This window comes from Cololabis saira, chromosome 14 (genome assembly GCF_033807715.1).
Source record: "Cololabis saira isolate AMF1-May2022 chromosome 14, fColSai1.1, whole genome shotgun sequence".
Classification (NCBI taxonomy): domain Eukaryota; kingdom Metazoa; phylum Chordata; class Actinopteri; order Beloniformes; family Belonidae; genus Cololabis; species Cololabis saira.
This window is the reverse complement of record NC_084600.1, coordinates 22147049-22169056: the sequence shown is the minus strand read 5'-3', so window position 1 is coordinate 22169056 and position 22008 is coordinate 22147049. Positions and strand designations below refer to the sequence as shown.

General features: G+C 41.2%; 1 protein-coding gene across 2 annotated transcripts in view; it reads right to left on the bottom strand.

Moving 5' to 3' along the window:
- Window positions 1–6657: 6657 nt before the first annotated feature.
- Window positions 6658–22008, bottom strand: part of spns2 (SPNS lysolipid transporter 2, sphingosine-1-phosphate) — a 58816-nt gene continuing 43465 nt past the window's right edge. Inside the window, exons 10-13 of one of the 2 annotated variants that reach the window (XM_061740157.1) lie at window positions 21508–21606; window positions 17680–17843; window positions 14403–14443; window positions 6658–10004 (exon numbers count right to left, since the gene is read on the bottom strand). In XM_061740157.1, the coding sequence (XP_061596141.1) occupies window positions 14407–14443; window positions 17680–17843; window positions 21508–21606 (300 nt within the window). In that variant the 3' untranslated portion in view covers window positions 6658–10004; window positions 14403–14406. The remainder of the gene's footprint in view (window positions 10005–14402; window positions 14444–17679; window positions 17844–21507; window positions 21607–22008) is intronic. The other variant, XM_061740156.1, reaches the window with a different exon arrangement.

The following is a 22008-nucleotide window of genomic DNA, read 5'->3' as shown; positions in this document are numbered from 1 at the left end:
TAACATGATCTTACTCATCCTGAACAAATCTGTCCATCCATATTTGTCTCATAGCTTGACCCTCACCCAAAAACTGCTTGTGAATTGGCAGCCTTGTAGCCATGGAAACCAGAGATGATGTTTTTTTCAAACACAGGCTGTAAATATGTTTAGTTCCTCTGTAAATGTTAGATGGTTTGAAGTAGGTTTTCACCTCATCTGCTATTTGATTATATTCCCACAGACCACAGTAGTGCTTTATCGTTATAAAACACAAATATGCATGAAAGTTTCTAGGCTTTATAGCAAAGTTTTGGCATAAGTCAGTTTTGTTACGGCAGTAACAAACTTGAGTGTGAAGAATGCTAACAAAAGTATCGTTTCCATCCATCGCCCACCTGCTATAAACTGATTCTGCTAAATAACCGGAATATTTCAAAGAGTAAACAGATTTTTCCAAGTAGAATAAAAACACAACATATCAGATGACCTACCCCGCAGTGAGAGGCTCAGGGTTGTTTTAGGACAAGGACACATTTCTCTGTGTTTACTCTGAGTGTCAGATCCGTTGACACTTCAGCTGACTGAAACACGTCCAGGATTTCCATCAAGTGGCCCAAGGCAAATAGTGTTGCAATAAGGAAAATGCACTAAGTTTGGATGGAAAGACACTGGGTGTAGCTGGATGGTGGATATTTGGCAGCGGGATGTCGAATCTCTAGGTAGACGGTGAAGTTATTTTCTGGTTGGTTTAGTTTTTCTGCTGAAGATGAAAGGTGAGGTTGTTTTTGCAAGTGGATGATGGAAACCACAGGAGAGAGAGGTTGATTTTTATTCACAGTGCATGCTGGGGTCTGCAGGTGGAGCTACATGGTGGAATTTTTTCAATTTTCCAATAATGAGTGTGACGTCCTGTAAAATTACATCCACATTCAACCTCTTCCCACACGTGAGGCCTCTACTGCCCACCTGATGAAAATAAATAAACCATTATTCCAACTCCATCTGTATATCATACAGATAGATCAAAGGGTTAGTTGGTTGGTAGCGGCTGCAGGTGGTATGAATGCATCAATTTAAAGGTAGGGTAAGTGATTCTACACTATTTCTAACCCAGAATACCGTGTGTGTGTGTGTGTGTGTGTGTGTGTGTGTGTGTGTGTGTGAGAGACTGGAGGGAGGAGTTGGGTGTGTACTGCTGTTTTGGTGTTTGATCAACAGAGACGTATAGCAGGAAACTTTCTTCGAAAGTCAGCAAAGAGATGGCTGGATGAATAAATAAACATATGTAAATAATCTTTGTCAGTATACGTCTCACAAAAACACACTGGAATGCTTTTAACCCATCACTCAATTGGGGTTAAGGGCCTTGCTCAGGTGCCCGAGGTGGTTCACCTTGATTGCCATCCCAGGGACTTGAACCTGGGTCTTGCCAAGTCCACCTCTGTGAGACATCTCATTTGTTGAACAACATATGAAACAACAAGTACACCGAATGCAATATGCTGGCATCAAGCTTCTTATTCTATACATTTTCTTACCATCAGGGCATCCCAGGCAATTGGTTGTTAAAACTAAACAAAACTGAACAGCTGAAATAAGACAGTCATGACAAACAGGAAATAAAGTAATCAATTATTCACTACCCAATAACTGCCCACTAGCTAATGTCCATCCAACTTGCACTCTGTTAACACTCCCTAAAATGGACAAACTGGTCACCAGAGCCCTTTACATCCCTCCTCCAGGTCGAGAGGAAGTTCAAAACCAAGTATGAGGAGCTATTGCAGGAGGTTACTGTGGGTATGTAGGACAAAACGAAGGGCTCCAGAGAGATGGACATTATCTTGAACTACAGAGACTACATCATCATTTTAGAAGAGGAATGAAAACTTCCACACTTAAACGGGAGACGGAGCTTCCAGCCAGCAGGCTCCTCCCTCATAATCTTTCTACATTCAAATTAAAACTCGCAACATATCTCCTTGAAAGAGCTTACTGAATGTTTAATTCAGTATTTTTGTTCACTTTTTTTTTTTAAATTGCTATTTTTGTGTTTCTATACTTTTTAATTCCTTTATTTATGACTTTTTCTTTATTGCTACCTTTTGAGAATTGCTTTTATTATGGTAGCTAACTCAATATCCTGTGTTATTCTTACAAGAAATGCATCTGGGTTTAAACGCCATATTAATGCATTTAACCTGACCTCCAGCTATTACATTATTCCTTTCATTTATTGGTTTTGTTTGCTTTATTGTGCCAGTTGAAAACTTGAGTACGTCCCCCGCCTCAAGTCAACCTCCGATGAAGCGAAGAGCTATTATTGTCTTTCCCCTCAATTGCACTTACAGCCCAGAGAGACATTTGTAGTTCTTCATTCTCGGTTACTCTGCTTAATCCACTCAAGTTAAATCCTGTTGGTAGAAAAAAAATTGCGCTACGGGCCAGTGTCAGTTTGCATCTCTGTCTTCACATGGATCAGAGTATGCAGAAGGCGTTCCTATGCCACACACATTTTATCTCTGTCAAATACAGACATAAAGTGCCCCCTAAAAATGACAAATTGACCTAGAAATGTTAAAAACTGGGTCCTGGATGTCGCACTTTAAACAGAAAACATTATTTCACAAAGTTTAAGCCTTTAAATCACGGTGAGCAACCAAGTACAAACTGCAGCTCCTATAACATTTTCACCCGCTGTTTTATTGAAACAGGTGTGTGAAAACTGGGATACTGTAGGTGAGAGATTTACAATGGAGGTGCCAGTGCATGTTATGTTGCAGTTGCTTCTGTTTCTGTCTGAAAACGCTTCATGTTTTACAGGAACCTCTCTAATAATAAGAAAGGTCTAACAATAGGTATGTCTTTATTTGGATCTTCTCTCTGAAATCCTTTATCAGTTGGACAACTTTTTTTTTTGAAAAGATGATAAAAAATGAAATGTATCATGAATATAATAATAGTGATAAAGTAAAAGCCTGAAAGAAAAATAGTTTGAATGCAAAGGACTGGTGTGAGTTTTGATTGTTACTGTAAAACCTCAGTATAAATAGAAAGAAATTATGATGCATCGTATATCTATTGTGTTTTCATTTTTTTTATTATTTGGCTCTGCCAACATGAACCAGTACAGATTTGATATATACCAGGAAAAACAGCTCAGGATTTTAATTGAAGCTTATAGATGCTCTTTTTTTTTTTTTTATGGACACTCATTTACAGCAACAGCTAAGCGTCTGAACACCTATTTGAAATGTGTGGAAAAACCTCATTTGTTGCAACAAAACCAGCTTTTTCCTCTGTAAAGGTTCATACAGATCAGGCTTCAGTGACTTCAAAGATACTATAAGTGTAACATCGTCATAGTGTGACTGTGGCAATGTGGTCTGAATCAAATCATCTTTAATGAACTCAAGGCCGACTTTCTTCTCTGTCAGCTGAACACATTTGGGAACATCAGGGCACCGTGGCCTGAAATTGCACAAACGCACAATGGAAGGATGGCCCAAACAATACAGCTTTGAAACTCAGAACAAGCTGACATTTCGAAGCTTCACATCCTCCATGCAGCTATTTTTTCAGCATAAATTACTCAGCGTGCGGTGCAGGTTTTCGTCCTCTGTGAGTTTTAGTGGCAAAGTGTAAATGGAAATTCCAGTGCTTTCTAGAACGGCTCCCCTTTTCCTGTCCTTTCCTGTCTACGCCCGAGTGTTTCCTGCCTGCCGCATGACTAGGTGTGTGTTGACTTTTAGACTGGAGCATCTGACATCGGGGTACATATTTGTCTGACTGTGGGAAAGGGTGTTGGTCTCTCTGGGTCATTCACCAACCAAACACTGAGTCTCCACTTTGAGCTTCCTCTGGCTCCTATGTAATCTTCCCCTCTTCAGTCTGAAGACATGTCACATAGAGGGCTCTGCCTAATGAAAGGCCTCACCAACACCACAAGTCCTCTTTTCTCATAAATGCAGTACATACTTCCTCTTTGTGTTTGTGCAGCCTTGTCATAGACACATCCATTGGTGCCATTAGCTGCTATATCAGGTAATGATCATCAGCAATGAGAGACCCTTTAAGATGAGGACTTACTAACTTCTTGTAGAGGCAAAAATCCACAGGATGGAGTCCCGTGTCTGGGATGTGTCAGTGTCTGTAGACCTCTAAAGGAACTCCAAGATTACTTTACAAAATGATCCTCATGCAGGCCTGCCTGAGCGAACCAGAACAATACAGTGTTTCATTCATTCATTCGCTCACTCACCGACTTCAGCCTTCTTTCCCTGCTATAAAAATCAACTCTTTGTAGGGCTCTGCTAAGACGAGCACAGGAAGAACTTAATGGGATCTGCTTCTCAAAAGTGGTGTTTATTTCAGAATAAAATAGTTGAAATACCTTTTGACCCGACTCACCCTTGTGTAACTTCACTGGAAGAGAATTGAAACTGAAGTAAGATTTGGAGCCAGTACTTAAATATGCAGAAATGATTACAGAGACTGTATTTGTAAATCAACTGTGTTTTTTTTGTAGAAAGGAATTTGTGAAGTTAAACAAAGAAAACTAATCTAGATGGATTTTCATGATCATCGGTTCACAGATACGAAGCATAAAAGAGCTACTTGTGTTTGGTCTGAAAGGACAATTTGACCTCTTTCCATGCAGATCTGAAACTGGAAGAAGGCAACTCAATTACAAAGAGACCTGTGCAAACAGAGGGAGGATAGTTTCTTTCAATCCTAAACCAGGCCCTAAAATAATGTAAATTTTGGAGACAGATGATGGTCTGTGTGCTTCTGTGACTCAGGACTGAACTTATGTACTTATGAAGTGTTCGGTTACTCTTTCCTGCTATAAATAAAACACATCTTTGGAAACTGTACCTCACTTTAAGGACATGCAGCAATTATATCATCCACTGTTTGAGTGGACAGTCTCACTTGTGATTGAATTGTTTCCGTGTAGTCCCCTTGAGGCATAAGGACAAGATCAGAATTCACACTCCATTTTTGACGTTGCACGCAGTGGTGCTTTTGAAACTCCTTGCTGCACCTTTAGTTTGCTTGTATTTTGTCAAAATGTAATGGGCAGGATGCCTACAACTGCACAATCCTAGTACATGAACCACAGTGCGAAGCACTTCGGGTAAAATATGTAAGTGAGTCATATACCTAACATAATATATCCCATAATGCAATGTGCACCCACAGCAGTCCCAACAATGGTGAAAAATCACGCAGTAGTACTATGTACTGTTTACTTCTGCTTTCCAAAACCTGAGATTGGCCAGAAATGCTGCAGCATACCTTTGCACCTGCATACCATGTACAACAGAAGCAGTACTCAGTTTGCACAATGCAGAGCCTGGGATTTCAAAAACGGTCATTAGTATGTTTCACACAGTTTCCTGCTTTGTGTCTGTGACCAAATGTTCACAAAATCACTTCCTTTTTCTTTTGGTCTATGCATAACTTCAGTCTTATTATTTTTTTTTTCAAAGACAAACCTCTTCAACATGCAAAAAGCTTTGTGCACAAATGCACAAACTTGGATTGCTCAAGCAGATTTATTGTTGCTTTTTAACCACGACAACATGACAAACCATGGTTTCATGGCTGTAATTTTCAGTGAATTCACATGTGAAAACTAATTTCCATTCGAGGATTAAAGTATTTTTGAATTGAACTGAATGTAGTCATTTGGACATAGAGATAATAAATACACACCGTAAAATTTGTACCACAGTACCGTAGGTCCATGGGGGTTCTTCCAAATCCTCTGTAAATGAGAAAAGCTGGACCATGATGTCATGTCGGTTGAGGTACAGAAAGTCTACACTGGACAGGTATGTGGGGTCAGTGAGCTCAGCAGCTCTGCTACTAGACATATGTGCAGAATGAATCAAAACAAACAAAAAACACACAGTCTAAAGAAAAAAATATGACTTGGACCAGTGGCATAAATGCTGCAGAGTAAAATAAAAATAAAGGCATCAACTTAATTCTTTTATCTGATAACATGCAAAAGAATAGGCAATGGTAATTGTTTTCAGCCAGTTTGTACAATTTCTGTGAATTGCATGTTATGGCAAATTAGGAAAAATCTTTCTTCCTATAAATGGTTTATAATTAAAACCCCCTTTTTTTTAACATGAATTTTCCTCTTTTCACTTCTGCTGAAGCTCATTATTTTTGAAAAGCCCCAGAAATACCATCCTAATTACAGTTTAATTACATCATTTTTATTTTTAAATGACTACACAGACTAATTTTCCTCATGGGTTGTTCCTGATGAACTAATTATACCCGATTATTTGTTGAGAAGCATAAAACCAATAAGTAATTAGTTAAGCACACTTTATTAAAGTCAACTTATTACGTCAACTCAAGCTGACGATTCATCCTGCATTCAGTTAGACAAAGATACAGTTTATGATCATATTTAGATTATATTGTGTATAAGAATAAACTTATAAAGCCAAAATCTAATTTGAAAGAAGACTTCCAATCATTTTTAGTGTACAGATGTATTCAATGTCCTTTACATAAGTTAGAAACAGTTATACTAGCTTATATACAGTAATGCAGTGGAATATAATTCAACCTTATATTTATGAATAAATACCCTTCTGATATTGTTTTGTTTTGGGGGGAATTGAGGAAAGAGACTGCAGAGCGATATGAAGTGATTAAATAGGTTTATTTGATTTACAGGCATGTACATTTCCTTTCACTCCCCCTTGACGGGAGCATCACAGTTCAATTCTACAATAATAACCTTTGACTTCACACACTTTTTTTCTTCACTGACTTGCTCTAAAAATAAAAATAACCTCTGTTTTCTGCTCAACATCAGAAATAGGTTTCTTTATACAGGATTCTTGTATGACAAGAAATTGCACATTCTCAGCGCATCACTTCAGTGATTATTTACACGGAAAAACTCCATACAACAGGCTAAAAGGACTGGTGCTAAAAATCAACTCAAATTTGGCAAAGTGAAGCTCAATTCATGACCCATTTGGCCAGAGCCAAGTTCCCTTCTGGAGACAGATGACTTACTGTGAGCATGAAGAGACAAACCTCTGAGACGGAGGCTGCGGTTTAAATAAGTCTCTGAACATCAAGTGTGCAAAATGGTTTGATCAGATGTAAAAAACAAACATACAAGAGCTACAAAAAGGAATGCAAAAAATCTTGCATCCCTACGATGAGACTAATCGGTTGTTTTAAAGTTATCACATTTGCATTTGTTTTTGTGTTTATGTGTGTGAGAGATGTCAAGTTCATGATCACAGTAAACAGGATGAGTCTTTGTGACATTAAAAAAAAGGTACTGTGTTGTTCCATTGTGATTAAAAAAAGATAAAACTAGACATTTCAAAACACATTGACATAATAAAGTGTATTATATTCAAACCTTAAACTTCCCTTTATAGATTATTCTTCATTATAGTAACAAACAAATAAATACATTGCATCCAAGCCATCATTTACAATATATTAAAGTTGCTGCGCCATATAGCTATATATATATTTCTGTATATCTATCGTAGTATTTAAAAAAACAACTCATTTGGTAACATTAAAAAAGACAAGTAAAATCGATAACTGGAAGGTAAGAAGCTTAGTTCATTAAGAAGATGAAGGTGTGTAAACACGTCGGGTTGGGCACAATCACATTCAGAGAGCTCCTCGCAGCTGGAGAGAGAAGCTAAAGCTAATGATCTGGCATCCAGGACACAGCCAGCATGGCGCCCCACGCGCAGCCAGTGAGTCACGCTCGCACATCTCTGCGAACATAGCCAACACAGTCTCCTTCCACTCCTCTGCTAAGGTCAGTCCATCCTCCACCTTTCATTTCTCCTCAAGCACAGTTCTTTCTTCCTCACAATTTTAAAACCTCAGCATCTCAGTTGCAGCAAAGGTTTTACTAAAATAGTTGCACCAGGTGATGTTTTACATAAAGTGATCCTTCATGGCAGCTTGTAATGAAGCATTTGACCTCTTGCTTGACTTTACCTCTTCTATAAGATACTGTTAAATTAGCATAATCACAAAACTGTATTTCACCCCAATGAATGCAAAAAGTGAACAAATCCAATCACAGATTCTTGTTTATTTCTATGTACATTTCTACATCCGCCTATAGTGCAGGTATTGAGTAGGACTGCTTTTCCTTCAGAGACGTCTGACAAGGCGGTGCCTTCAAAGGAGGATCCCCCGCTTATCACCACTAAGAGCTCACCGTCGGTCTAACATAAGCCCCAAGAATTTCCTCTCCGTGTCTCAGATGTTGATTCTAATCACTAATAAACTGATGACTGTGTCTCCGGCTCTTTTCAAAGGTCCTTTCTGAAAACCGTGGAACGAGATATCTACAGTTGCATGGTGGAAAGGCCTCTCTTCACAATGCCTGTTATTGTGAGCAGGCAGGAGGTCGTTGAAAGCGACTCGGCCCCTGTGCGGGTAATTCTGCGTCCAGAAATCTAAAACCATCGGGGAGCCACCCCCTTAAAAAGGGAACCCAGCTCTCTGATAAGGCAGTGTGGATTAGAAATAGTTGCTTTCCTCTTTTTTTTCCCTTTTTCTTCTTGTATTGCTCCTCATGAACACAAAACACAGCTGTCCCTCTTTTTCTTGTCAACAGAATAGCATTCCATTTCCTTTTGGGAAAAGGGCGTATAGATAATAAATTACAAAACATAAAATCCAGTGTCCGCTTTAAAAATAACCCGAATTGCAGCATCACCCTTCAGAAACAATCGTAGGCAGAAACCTGCAGCTTCAAATCCAACATTACACACACGAAAAGAAGAAGAAGAAGAAAACCTTAAAAAAATAATGTGCAGAAATTTCTCATCTCCGTTATGTTGTCTGGCACTGTCTACACTGATTTAAGTGCTAAAAGCTGAAATAAAACCATGTATGGGTCACAGCTGCAGATGGGAAGCATCTGCATCTGTGAAACCTCCTGTTCTTAAGGCGGATTCACTGACCTCACTAAACAGTAACACTTTTTGGCTCTTGGTTGTTCGCTATGTTTACATGCACAGCAGAACGAGTCGTAAAAATATTGCATTCGTCTTGTAAACCGCATTCATGTAGTTAATACTGTGACTGAGATGTGCAGAATAATCTGATAGAAGTCACACTGTTGGAGGCCTGTTTGACCAAGAACACAACAGTTTCTGCAGCATCATTTTTGCTGCTGTTTTTTTTGCTGCATCGCATGATGAAGATTTTACAGGTTCAGTTTGCAGACTCAAAATGGTAAAAAGCTGAGGCACGATGAATCGCGGAAAACTTACTACCTTTAGCAACACAGACAAAAATTCACTGGTAAGGCGGAAGTTTGAACTGAAATATGTATTTAGAGAGAAACATGAAAATAAGAAGAGCCACATGTGCAGCTTCATCAGATGCTGAACTGTTTTGTGCATGTAAACATAGGGGGTAACAACGTGATGAGGGTCGGTGGTGGTCAGTGCAACGTCTAAAGGAATGTAATGAGGCTATGGCACTTAGTGCAGACTGACAGCTGATGGAAGAGACGGACAGACACGCAAGACATATTATTGGACAGGCAGGCAGGCAGGCAGGCAGACAGACAGACAGACAGGCAGACAGAGCAGGTTCATGGTCAGCATTCAGTAGTATGGCATCAGGAGTCGGAGGGGTCATGGGGGACGATTCCAGCCCGGCCTTCTCCCAGAAAGGTTCAGTGGATCTTCGCAGGCTGAGGTGAGGAGCGCTCCCGCCGTCAGGGAGGTGTCTTCAGCACACAGCCGAGCACCTCCTCACCCGTTTGTGATCAAGAAGTAGCTCAAGGAGGGGCAAGACGCACCCTCGTTCTGCTGTGAGTTAATAGTTTATGAAAGCCAAAAGGAGGAGGATGACCGCGGCGGTGACAAAAGGAACGATGACGTGAGTGTGGTTTGAAGGAGGCTGCCAGTGCCTCTTTATCCCCATTGTGTCATCCTTCCAAAGTTTAGTTGTCTTCAGATGGGTCCTTATATGCTCGTCACCTGAGAGAAAGAGAGAAAGGGTACAGATACAGCTCCGTGAGAGTCTGGCCTCACTACAGGACATCCTCATGTAATTAACGTTGACGCCATCTGGTTAGACGATTCAGATAACGCCTGCACACCAGGACAGGTCCGTGACCTCAATATCTTCTTGAACATGGCATGCCAGCACATGCCATGTTCATGCTTAATGATGATCCATCCAATCTGCACCACGCCAACTATAAACCACAGCAACACACAGCTGGTGTGGGGCCAGATGGAGCTTTACAGTTAATGACTCTGGGTTTCTGCCTCAGTTATAACACAGCACATACAGATATGGATGAAGGAATGTATTTTTACTGAACTGAAAGCTTGGTTTAACAAGAATATGAATGACAAATGATCTGCGATGAATTCAGGAAAACTCGCAGTATAAAAATATTCTGCTTCTATTTTACGAGCAGAAATATAATAAATAGCTACTGTCTGTCCTTGGTAAAATCTCTTCCAGTTGCTGAGATGTGCATAAATAACACCCACGTGTGAGGAGTGTGGCAACACAGGGGAAAGTACAGGGACTACACCATTAAGCACTTGTGATATGTTCATACTGGGTGCGAGAGAGATGGATGGTAGAAAGCACACTTCGTAGGACTGGATGCTCCGGTGCACAGGCTGATACAACAGGACTGGAGCCAGAAGCTCTGCAGAAGTTCTGAGCCACCCGTCGACCCACACCGATACACACAAACACGGACTGCAACAAACATCCCTACGGCCGTAATTACCCTACACAGAAGGATTAGAGGATTTTTGCAAACAATATGTTTTGGTTCAGCGCACAGAGATCCAGTCCTTTTTGGGATTAATCCTTTTCCTCACTTATTAACATCAATTATTGATGTAAACTTGCATATGAGCCAAACTCAAAATAACAGCACTTGCCGGGTGATGCAGGGATAATGAGGGCTGGGAATGCTTTGATATGTGTGAGAGCGGCCGGCCTCCTTGCAGCCTCACCGATGCTGAGCTGGTGGCTCCTGGCTGCTCGAGCGAAGAGGAGGGAGCTGAACAAAGTCTGACTGAACCCTCTACTAGCCGTGTAATGTGAAGTCTCACAGAGGTTTGATAAACGACACTGCCCCTGTTCTTCACGTCTTTAATGTTAAAAGATCTATATGTTAGAACATACTCATCATGAGTATTATAGGGGGCGTTATGTGGGGCATTGTGGGTAAGGAGGGTTGGGGATGATGTGATGGCCCCTTCATCTCCACAGCTGACTGTGCAAGTCTTTGGGGGTGACATGATACAAGGTTGAGAAAGTTAAATTTCCAAAAATGCTGATGATCTGAAATTATTAAATGACCAGGTATTTAGATCAATAGATGTATATTTTCCTCTAATGTCATAAACATACTCAGATGATAAAGTCACGATTCATCAGGTTCAAATAGTGAATGAGTGGTTGAGAACGCATGAGACATTTCTTTCACGGGGAACAGCATATAATCCAGTACCTAACCCCGTACTATGGCAAATGTGTCTTTTTCCTCTTAGATTTAGGCCTGTGTGTGTGTGTGTGTGTGCGTGTGCGTGTGTGTGTGTGTAGTCTGTGGCTCCTGCCCTGTTGGACACCGTGAACCCACTCAGCACCGCTGACAGAGCACTTGGATTTTGTTGAATGATAAGAGGAAAAGCAGGAAAAAATGTGCCCACAGCTGTATAAACACTTCCAAGAGTTAAAATCTTGACACCAGTGACCGAAACAGAGTTCTGGCTCGCGATGTGAAGCTCCCTCCCGAGTAATACTGGACTGTGGTTGCCGAATAAATGAGTGTGAAGCTCTGCTGTCAGATCTCACGCTGATGTTCGACTAGCTCCCAACTCAGGGATATCCTTGAGTTATCATGCTGTGTGTGTGTGTGTGTGTGTGTGTGTGTGTGTGTGTGTGTGGGAGAGAGGGTGAACGTGGTCAGAGGACGCTGCAGAGGAAGTTAATTAGTGTATCCGATCCCCCTCAGGGATTGCTTCGCTGGAGATTAATAGCCTACGATGTACAACAGCTTAAGCAATTACTGTTCCTCTTCATCCTTATTTTTCAGAGTCGTGTCTTTTTCCTCCACTCCATTGTTCTAATGCACTTCCACATCTTGTCGGAAACACTTTTTAATACCGGTAAAATAAATATTGTCCCTAAGCCTGTTTCACAGAGGCATCATATTTTCTCCTCCTAATGCGTGTTGTCGGAGTGGTCAGTGAGTGTAACATGCATATTTGTCGACCGCTGAGCAGGTGATGTGAGAACAATATTGATCTGTGATTCTGACTCATGGGAGAAAATATTGCAAGGTACTAAGTGGATTATCATCCAGGACAAATTAGTTGAAAATCGATTGTCGCAAAGTGCCTCTGCAGTTCTTCTGCAGGATAGAAATGAGCAGTTTACGGGCACTCCTCAACTCTGGCCTCATGTAGCTTTAATCACCGATCTCTATAATTAGCCCTCCGACAACGAGGACAAGACGCTTTGGCTGCCGTTTGTGACAGAGCTGATGACACCCTCAGGCTGCTTCTGAAACGCAATATGAGTGGCAGCCATGCGGGGAGCTTTCATGTCACCTGTCATTAGCTGTTCCTGCTAATGTCACCCTGCCAACAGTAATGACAGTTACAGGCCAAGATGATGTGTTGGAGCATCCTTTTTTCCCCATTTACACAGTTAACCCACTCTGTTTGCAGTATTTCAATGTTTTCTTGTATGACGACTACAGTGTGTCATTATTTTTGTAATTATCAGTGTTCTCGTCTGTGTCACTGTCAGATATCCCTGGACTAATCTTTCTGTTGTCTCTTTCCTAGACTCCAGAACCCTCCTGATCCTGGTTCTGCTGCATCTTCCTGTTAATCAGGAGTTTTCCTCTCTACTGTTGCCTCATGCTTGCTCAAGACAATGGATTGCACTAAAGTGAAGATTTGATGGTTCTTTAGCTATTCTGTTTTTTTTTTTAACTTAAACTTTTTGCAAATCTTAATCTTCATTTTGTTGAATTGGCATTAGATGAATGTCAACTTTGGACTCAGCTGGAATAAATGAGATTGAACTGGAATATAACTGGACCGAACTGCATTGCATTTTATTGGATTGCATTGAACTTGTTTAACTTCTGTGTAAGGTGTTTAGGGTGACTCTGCTGGGAATTCGTGTTCAACAAATAAAGTGTATTGAATTGAGTTGAAATGAATTAGCTCTCCATGTTTTCACCCGTCAACAGGTTTAACATCATCAAAAAGTTCCTTACTCTCCCTTTAATTGGAGAATAAACTGATGTTTTTTTTAAATTAAATGATCATTTCAAAATCTAAGGTATTGTTCTCGTCCTTATGATCCCCAGGCCATCCTTATCCTTGGCTCGTCTACACCTCCAGACAAATTTTTCCACCGAATCGACCGTTGCTCTCAAATACTACAGGGAATTGCGATGTTGGCAAACGATCACACTGCTTCCTGCGCTGAACTCCGTCCATCCTGCCAGTTTTCCAACAGGCCACCATTTCCTGGTTTTCATAAGTTGGTGTAATTTCATCATGTCAAATTAGATCAGGACATTTGTCAAGGGAAATATTTTCACTCTGTGCAAAGTAGGAATCCAAAAAATGCTTTGTGGCCACTTATCTTTATTAATTGTCTTGCCAACCGTGCCACACTACAGACCTAAACACAGCATTCCTGGAAGGTGGTGAAAGAAACCCTAAAGTGTTCATTAAATAATGATTTTGTTTTTTTGTTAATGCTTGTACAATATTTTGAGAAACAGTCCCAAACGGATTCTAAACAAAGGATTGAAACCTCGACCTTTTGGCGAAGATTGATAACCTTTACAAATAAGTCACAAGCAATTCCTTGTTCCCCTTATCAGGAGTCAAAGTTTATCCTTGTTATTCTTCAGTGGCAACTACAGTGGTCCCCCATTGTTCTACTTTGTAGAGTTGGCTGGTGCGCTGCCAATAATTGTGTTTTTCTCCCCAAGTTAATAATTACAGAGGTTGTGTGCGAGTGTAGTAAAGGCAGGATGTAGGAAGGGCAGCATAGCTCTTGATAAGGCGCCAGATAGTTGGTCGAATCCAAGAACCTGCCTCGAGTACAATGTGACGGGAACCAATCACTTTATTATCAACATGTTTATCACCTCTGCTGTCACGGCGTCTGGGTGGCCTCGGGTCAAAGCGTCTTTTAAGTCCTGGAAAAAAACTTGCGTGCCTTCTAATGAAAGGAAGCTTCACATAATGAGAGCTCTCTAAATGCTAATGTTCCACCACTGTCTCTTTGTCATCAACCACTCAATGTGCCTGATGCAAAAAGCACTAAAAGGGTTTAAGAATCATGAGTCATTGAGAGAAAAGGTAATTTACCTGCTCATACCTTGACTGAGGACCGTGTCAGCTGGCTCAACCTGAAAACAGAAGAATCATTTTGAGAATCAGGGAAGCACTGACGCTTTTGAGACCAAACATATACAACATTTTATTCCTTTTTCTTTGCATTTTATCTGTTTTTAACATGTTTTAAAAAGTATTTAATCAATCCCTTGTTGGCTGTCCTCCTCCGTCTTTCCATTGCACTTCTAAACTCTTCCTAATCCTCCCTCCTGCAGCCCCTGACCCACACTGGATCTGCAGTCACAGCTCACAGATGAGACAGCTCTGCTCTGGCACAGTGTAAATGTGCACTGTGTGGATGTGCAGGGGGTGGGGGGAAGGCACTGAACCAGAGCTATTAATGGCAACACTGGAGCTAAAAAAAGCCAACAACCTAGAAATAAAAAAGTGCTCTTGAGGGCCAGAAATAGACGCACGCCTCAGTGAGCTACTCGTTGAGCTCCTTGTCTTTTATAAATAGCACCAAGTTTCTGGGGACTCACTAAAAGGGAGAAAAAGAAATAGCGCTCTGTAAAGTCTAGGCAAATGTATAAATCGGGGGTTTCATGGGATGAATGGAATATATACATATATCACAGTCATGGAACAACCCCAGTCGTGCCGCGGTGCTCGTATTTTCATCTTTCTTGCTCCCTGAGGCCTTGTTTGCAGCTTGTTACATAAGAGCTACTGCTGTTTGAGATTTTGCTTTATTTGAATGTTTAGCACTCCAGAGCCTCTTTATAAAGTTAGTGAGGTATGCACCAGTGTGTTTGTTTTTCTTACAATGTCACCCACCAAGGTGGTTTACAATTAACCCATTTATCAGGGGAATACAAGCAAAGTGAACTTTCCTCAAGGATAATTTTAACTAATTTGACACATTAGTGTTTCATGTACAAAAATAAGTAGATGTATTCATGCATTTCCAAGGAAAAACTATTAGATGCATTTTTGACTATAATGAATCAAATATACAAGCAAACTGCATCAATTTTGAAATGTCAGAAAAAGGGTTTTTCAACATTTTCTAATAACTGATCTCTCCTTTATGAAATGTGAAAGAAATCTCATAAAATAGGTCACTGATATACAAACGTCTGTCTTTAGGTAGTTTCCTTTCACTAAAAGATTGGCTATTACAAATATGAGCTTTTTTATATTTTATTTTATTAATATTTAAATCATACTATAGTTGCATGCACAGTAAATAAGTTTAAAATGAAATCAGTATTTTAAATCCAAGGGTTACATGTTGCACCCTAACCATCGCTCTGCTCTGGTCCACTATTTTGGAGCTTCAACGCTATACTTGGTTGCTTTTAACCCATTTTTTTGGGTAGAAAATCCAACCCAATTGATGGGGTCAAGTCCATGACCCAAACCCTGCTGTGTCAAAACAACCCATGGCTGGGTTCATCCATGTTTGACAAGTGAATGCAAAAGCTGTCACTGAGTAGCCTCATTTGCCACTCTCAACATGCCCTAATCACAACCCCTTTTATTTCCATAACAAACATCTTGGAGAATGCCCTCCGAGCTCCAGTCAGACGTTCTCCTGCAGCCTCTTTTAAAGCACGTTTTCTGTGAAGAGCATGAACTCCAATGTTCACACAGGAAAAAAAGGCTTAAAACTAACTTAACAACCATTATTAAAGCAGACTCGGACTGGAAGAAACCCATATCATTGACTTATTTATAACTGCAGACTTGATGTAAATTATGTCTCCTGTCACTTATCACCATCATAACAGACAAACTGGCCTTTTACAAACTATTGACACTTTAAATAGAGTCCATCTTTAATTTTGTGTAAATAGAGTGTGTTGCTTATTTATGTTTTGACTCCTGAGTAACGCACAAGAATTCTTACGTGTTTGTGTACAAACGGCAAATAAAGATCTTATCTTATCTCAGAGGTTGTTATTGGCTTATTTAGTGACCTGGTAAAAAGATTTCAACATGATTTATTAATAAGAATTTATTCATAGAGTTTAGGTATGAACTCCATGTATACAGTGAACATTTTGTAGAAAAGATTAAATGAGAACTGATCTGAGCACAGATTCAGCATCATTGTATGAAAAAAGGTCACAGCATGACCATCGAGTTATTCTGGGGTGGGGGTTTTGTTTCCCGTACGTTTGTTCCAAATATTTGTCTTTCTGGCCTATTGTCCCACCGATTGCTGTGTGAAAGTTAAGGAGTTGTGGTTTAGTCGCCGCTCGAGTGAACATGTGCCATCTTCCCACATGGTGCAGTAGTGTGGTTAGATAGCTCCAGCCACTTCTTGGATCTATTACTGGCACAATTTCAAATTTGTGGTTTCTCTTTTAGTCATTGTTCTGCATTTTATTTTCCTTTTTTTCCTGGAGTAGGACCAACAGAAACCACAGTATGGCTCAGCAGTGGCAGCCGTGGAAGACCCCTCTAAAAAATGAGTGTTAACATTTCACAGAGTAAATATTAGCAGCAGGGATATCACTTGATCTGAGATTATAAAAAGGCAGAAAAGCCACTGAAACTTGATATCGACGGTTTCCACATCCCTTTTGTAGTTCTTAAAACTTCATATCATGATGTGAAACAGACTGCTTTCTGATGTTTCTGATAGGTTTAGGTGTGGGAAAATGCCACGGGGTGAAGACGCGGCGGCTGCAGACAGACGTCAGACATCGCGCTGCCATCCTGCCCAAAAATGTTCCTCATCTTCAACAGGAAGGAAGTCATTTCTCAGAGCACCAGGGGAACAAGCCGGTGTGATAAAAAAGTGGGAAAAAATAGAAAGAAAGAAACAAGAAGTTGTGTCTGACCATCTCAAAGAGGATGAATGACTGTGTTTGTTTTAGCCTTTTATGGACATGACCAGCTATACTGTTCCTACCGGTTTGCGTCGTCTGAGGTGCTCGAAAAAGGAAAATGTGAACGTGTGAATCAGAGGGGAGTGAGCTGGTAAAAGTCAAAGAAAGAGCAACTTGAACAAACTCATGGCTAAAATAGCTTGTGTCAGCCTCTGAGTACTTTTAGCTGAGTGAGACTTTTCTGTTTGGCTTGCGGGGTTGGCACCTTTACTCGCATCTCTGAGGACAGCTTGACTCTTGTCAAGAAGCGCAACATAAAACATTACGGTGGCTTTCGTGTACCTTCAGAGCCCTGACTCAGAAGGCCAGAGGAGGACAACACAAGCAAGTATCAAATATTTAAAAGGACAAATGAGTAAATAATAAATGAAATAATGATGCGGTATTCCAGCAATGTCTGAGTCACTTACTGCTTCTCAGCCTTCTCCCGGTCATCCAGGTAAAACAGCGCAGTGGCCAGGAAAAACATGCCTCCCAAGACAATGATGAAAGGACACAGCATGAGGGCATAGCCCAGACTGAGGAACTGCCACAGTGATGATGTAGCGTAGTTCTCCTGAAGGCCGTCGGAGATCTGCGGTGAGGCCAGGTCCATGGTGACACACACACACACACACACACACACACACAAAACACAGGACACAACAGATGTTATTTAAAATAATCCTTCACCCCATCCAGCTCTAACACACAACATGATGCCGGTTCCACACTTCTGCACGCGTCATCATGGCAACTGACACAGCGCGAGTTTCACATCCAACATCTCTTCCTGCTGGAAGCTTCACTTTTAGGGTAGCATTCATGAGGAGGAACACCAGGAGAACAATGGATGGGCTGAAGTGGGGGGAGTTCTGCCTCCCTCACTCATAATACAGGTTGGGATACTGCACTGACATGCGTGAGGGACGGAGGCTGCTGATGGTCACTTTATGGGATGTTGTGCAGAGGCATGCACGGCAGGAGCGAGAGCGGACCTCTCATCTGCGTGAGAGCGAGAGTTTGAGCCGCGCAGAGGTCACTCTGGCCACGACTTCATGTTAACGTCAGCAGAATGAGATTCTCTCCGAGGAGGGCAGAGGAATCGCTGACGGGAGGATGCTGGAGTGACTCATTCAAAGTGGAATCACACTGTACATGTGTGGAGGGAGAGGTGCATGCCTGCCTAATAACGAGCTATTACAGAAAAGCATAAAATAAACACACATATGCATTTTGACATTTCAGCAACTGTGTGTGGCCCGTGCAGAGCCCCATTTCACCAGGTACAGTTCATTTCCTGCAAAATGCAAAGAGCAGCTTGGCTAAAAATATGCAGGGAACTGCTGCGTGTCTAATCATCAAGCCAGAAGGCATTTCTTGGATGATTGTTGAGAGATTGTCCCAGGCGTTCCCCTGCTACCCACCACAGTGCTCATGTCCCACTTCAACCGTATGGGAGGAGTCCATTATGTGCATCTCAGGGGATTCTTGAGTGACAACTGCCTGTGTCTACGTGCTGATGGAGACTGATCTTGGCTCATGCTTGAGAGAATTTGAGATATACTAAACCGTTTTAGCTGTATTTTTTCCCAGCAAGAGGCGGTGGCGGCGGTGGTGGTGGTGGTGGCTGTGTGGCATTAGCTGAAGCAATCATGGTGTACTGGAACTGCCAGTCTGATTTGTTGTGTTGAATCCATCATCTTCATGTCTGTTCGGTGTACACGTCTACATCCATTTGTGAACCAAAAGGACTGACTCACACAATCTCTTTCTACTGTGGTTGCTTAGCAATCACCAAAGGTCTGTTTTTCCTTCAGATTCCTCTCCTCTCACCACGGGCGACTGCATATCTGCCCGCGTTTTGCGTGCGTCACGACAACCCTGTCACACTCGTGTGTTAGACCTCATCTCAGGAACTGACGAACTTGTGGCATTCTGCACATGCTCAGTAGGGGTTTGTGGAGGAGTGAGAAGTGTCACTCAGAGAAGAGTCGTGACCTCGGAAGCTGGGTGGTGTAGATCAGGGTGACGGAGTAACTGCAGGGTTACTGTATGTAAGAGGAACTCAGGTTGGCAGCGCTTGGGCTTTGACTCTTGTTGCATTATTAATAAAACAACAGTTTTAAATGCTGCATCAGTTTTTATTGCTAGAGTTTTGGGATTTCAATTAGATTCCATTTTTGCTTTGTTGTCCGGTTTTGTTAAGTTTCAGTCTTGGTTTCTTTTTTTTGTTGGACTCCTGTTTTGTATATAACATGATTTAAAATTTTAATTTGAAAGTACTTTCCCTGGTGTGTAATTTAACTGATCTGGCCTGTGTCTCCACAGCTAGTGTGTATACACAGGCTCTTTTCAAAATGGCCTATAATGTACTGCACAAACACTGTAGTATAGATCATGTACTCTATAATGGTCCAGGTTGTTGTTGGGATGTATTATGATAAAAAAACAAAAAAAAAACAATGCTACGGCACAAGGGGAGGACAGTCCTGTGTCTGCTCTGACCAGTTTCCAGCGTAATGGCACATTGTATGATGCATGATGCCAGGAAGACTGCTCAATTGCACACTGGAAATTTCCCCAGAAGAAGAAGAAGGTACTTCTTGCATACTGCAGATTGTGCAATTGTTGATTGGTGATTGATGTACAGTACTACATTTTGGTCAAATCCATAAACACTAGCACCTTATGTCTATCCTACTCCATTTGTTGTTTAGATTTTGGATTGTTTAAATATCCTGCTTTGGCATAGTTTTTCTCCTCCCTAAATGCCTCAGACTATTTCTCCTATATATATATATATATATATATATATATATATATATATATATATATATATATATATATATAACTGTCTTAGATTCAGGTCCTCTACTTGATGCGTATATGTTATGTGATGGATTAAAGCAGTTCCACAACAATCACTTGTTTGAATGATTGGTAGCTCTGTTGGTGATTTTAGGTGATCCGGTTACACACCCAAACATTTGGGAGTTCAATTTAGTATCTTCCTCTGCTTGATCTAAAGCAGATAAAGGAAGTGGAGTCAGTAAATGTGAGGCATTTTTGCTTAATAAATGACTGCAGTGACTAATCATTTATCAGAAATGTTGCTGATACATTTTCAACAATTTTATCTAGGGTTTCTTAAAACACTTAGCCATTACAATATCTGTGAAGTCAAACATCATTTTTCCAACTATGTGAATATGACATTTGCTCATATGCTACCAACCTTTGAGCCCCGTTCCCAGACTAACTGTTGTTTATTTCAATGCCCTGCGGTATCTGATCACTCCCTGTCCACTTAGAGGGAAATGACGTCCTCTTTCATTTGCCTAATAAGTTGACAACTCCATCTAAGGAAGAAGAGGAAAAGCAGCACATGCAGCTTGGCAGACAGGTGTATCCGCTGCCAGCCTGTCAAACTCTGAGTCAGGATCACCATTATCAGTTTAATCCAGTAATCAAAGACTTCCACTGCTTTCGTTAACATAACTCAGGCTGTGAGCCAGAGGCAGCGCGATAAAACACTTCAGTGACTTAGCATGAAGTAAACACGTCATACCGAGGCAGTCTATTCCTCCTCAGCAATTTACTGGCATCAAAGTGCATTATAAATACTGATTTTAAATGATAGAATGTGACGAGCAGTGGGATGTGGAGAAGAGTTTGGTTTTTCCTCCTCCAGTGACCACTCCATACAGCACACTAAATGTGTGCATTCATGGAGTTAAAGTTTACCTTCTCAAATGCTCATTCTCAGCTTAAAATGAGAAAAATGCACCTTGACAGTCTGAGATGAATCCTGTTTCACACTTCAGTGAATAGCAAGCAATGCTTTTGCGCTGACCTCTTGGATGTGATTCTCTGCAGATATTTTTCTGTTTTGAAGAGTGCTTTAAGGCGTTCTGACTCTGACCTTGAGAGGCGAAGAGCCTTCTCTCCATCTCATGACCAATCAAACCAGTCAAACACAGTAACACTGACGCCTCCTGGGGGCTATGGGATTCATTAGAAAATAACACTGACAGCCCGAAGTGCCGCACTGAAATCCCAACTGTGTTCACCGGCTCTCCTGGGACCTGGACTAAAACCCCCTCTTGCGTTGGCCTACTTAAAGTGAGAGCTGAACCGACGTCTGAATGGGGGCACTGAAACGGTTTGCTCCAGATTCATAGCCTGGTGTTCATCTGAAACACATCCCCTTTCACATTCAGATCACCACACAGAGACACTGTTTGGAAGAGTCTTACCAGGCCTATCAGGTACGGGCTTCCTGCATCACCCAGGAGATGAGAGGCGAAGCTCTGAAAGGCCACCGCCGTTGCTCGCCGCGTGGGAATAACCACAAACTGCACAGAGAATGGAGAAGATGGAGGGTGAAAAACACGCGAGGAAGCACAGGATTCACTCAGCCATGTTAAAATAACTTGTCAGTTATATAGAGCCCCTGGGTGGGTCAGCAACAAGAAGTACTTTTGATTTTAGCGCATGATAATATCATCAACAGCATCTGGGCTTTGAAGAGACACTGCAGTGGACGATGCAGCCGTGTTTCATTCTGTTAACTGTTCTATATATTTATTTTCATGCAAAATAGCAACTGATGGATGAAACAGCGCTGCAGTGGTGACACTCACTACTTTTACCTCAAAATACACGGTGCACAGGTCTTTTCATTCACTTTAACCCTCCCTATACCCTGCAATTTCAATGAAATTTCTTAGCATATGAAATGTTTTACATGGAATTGC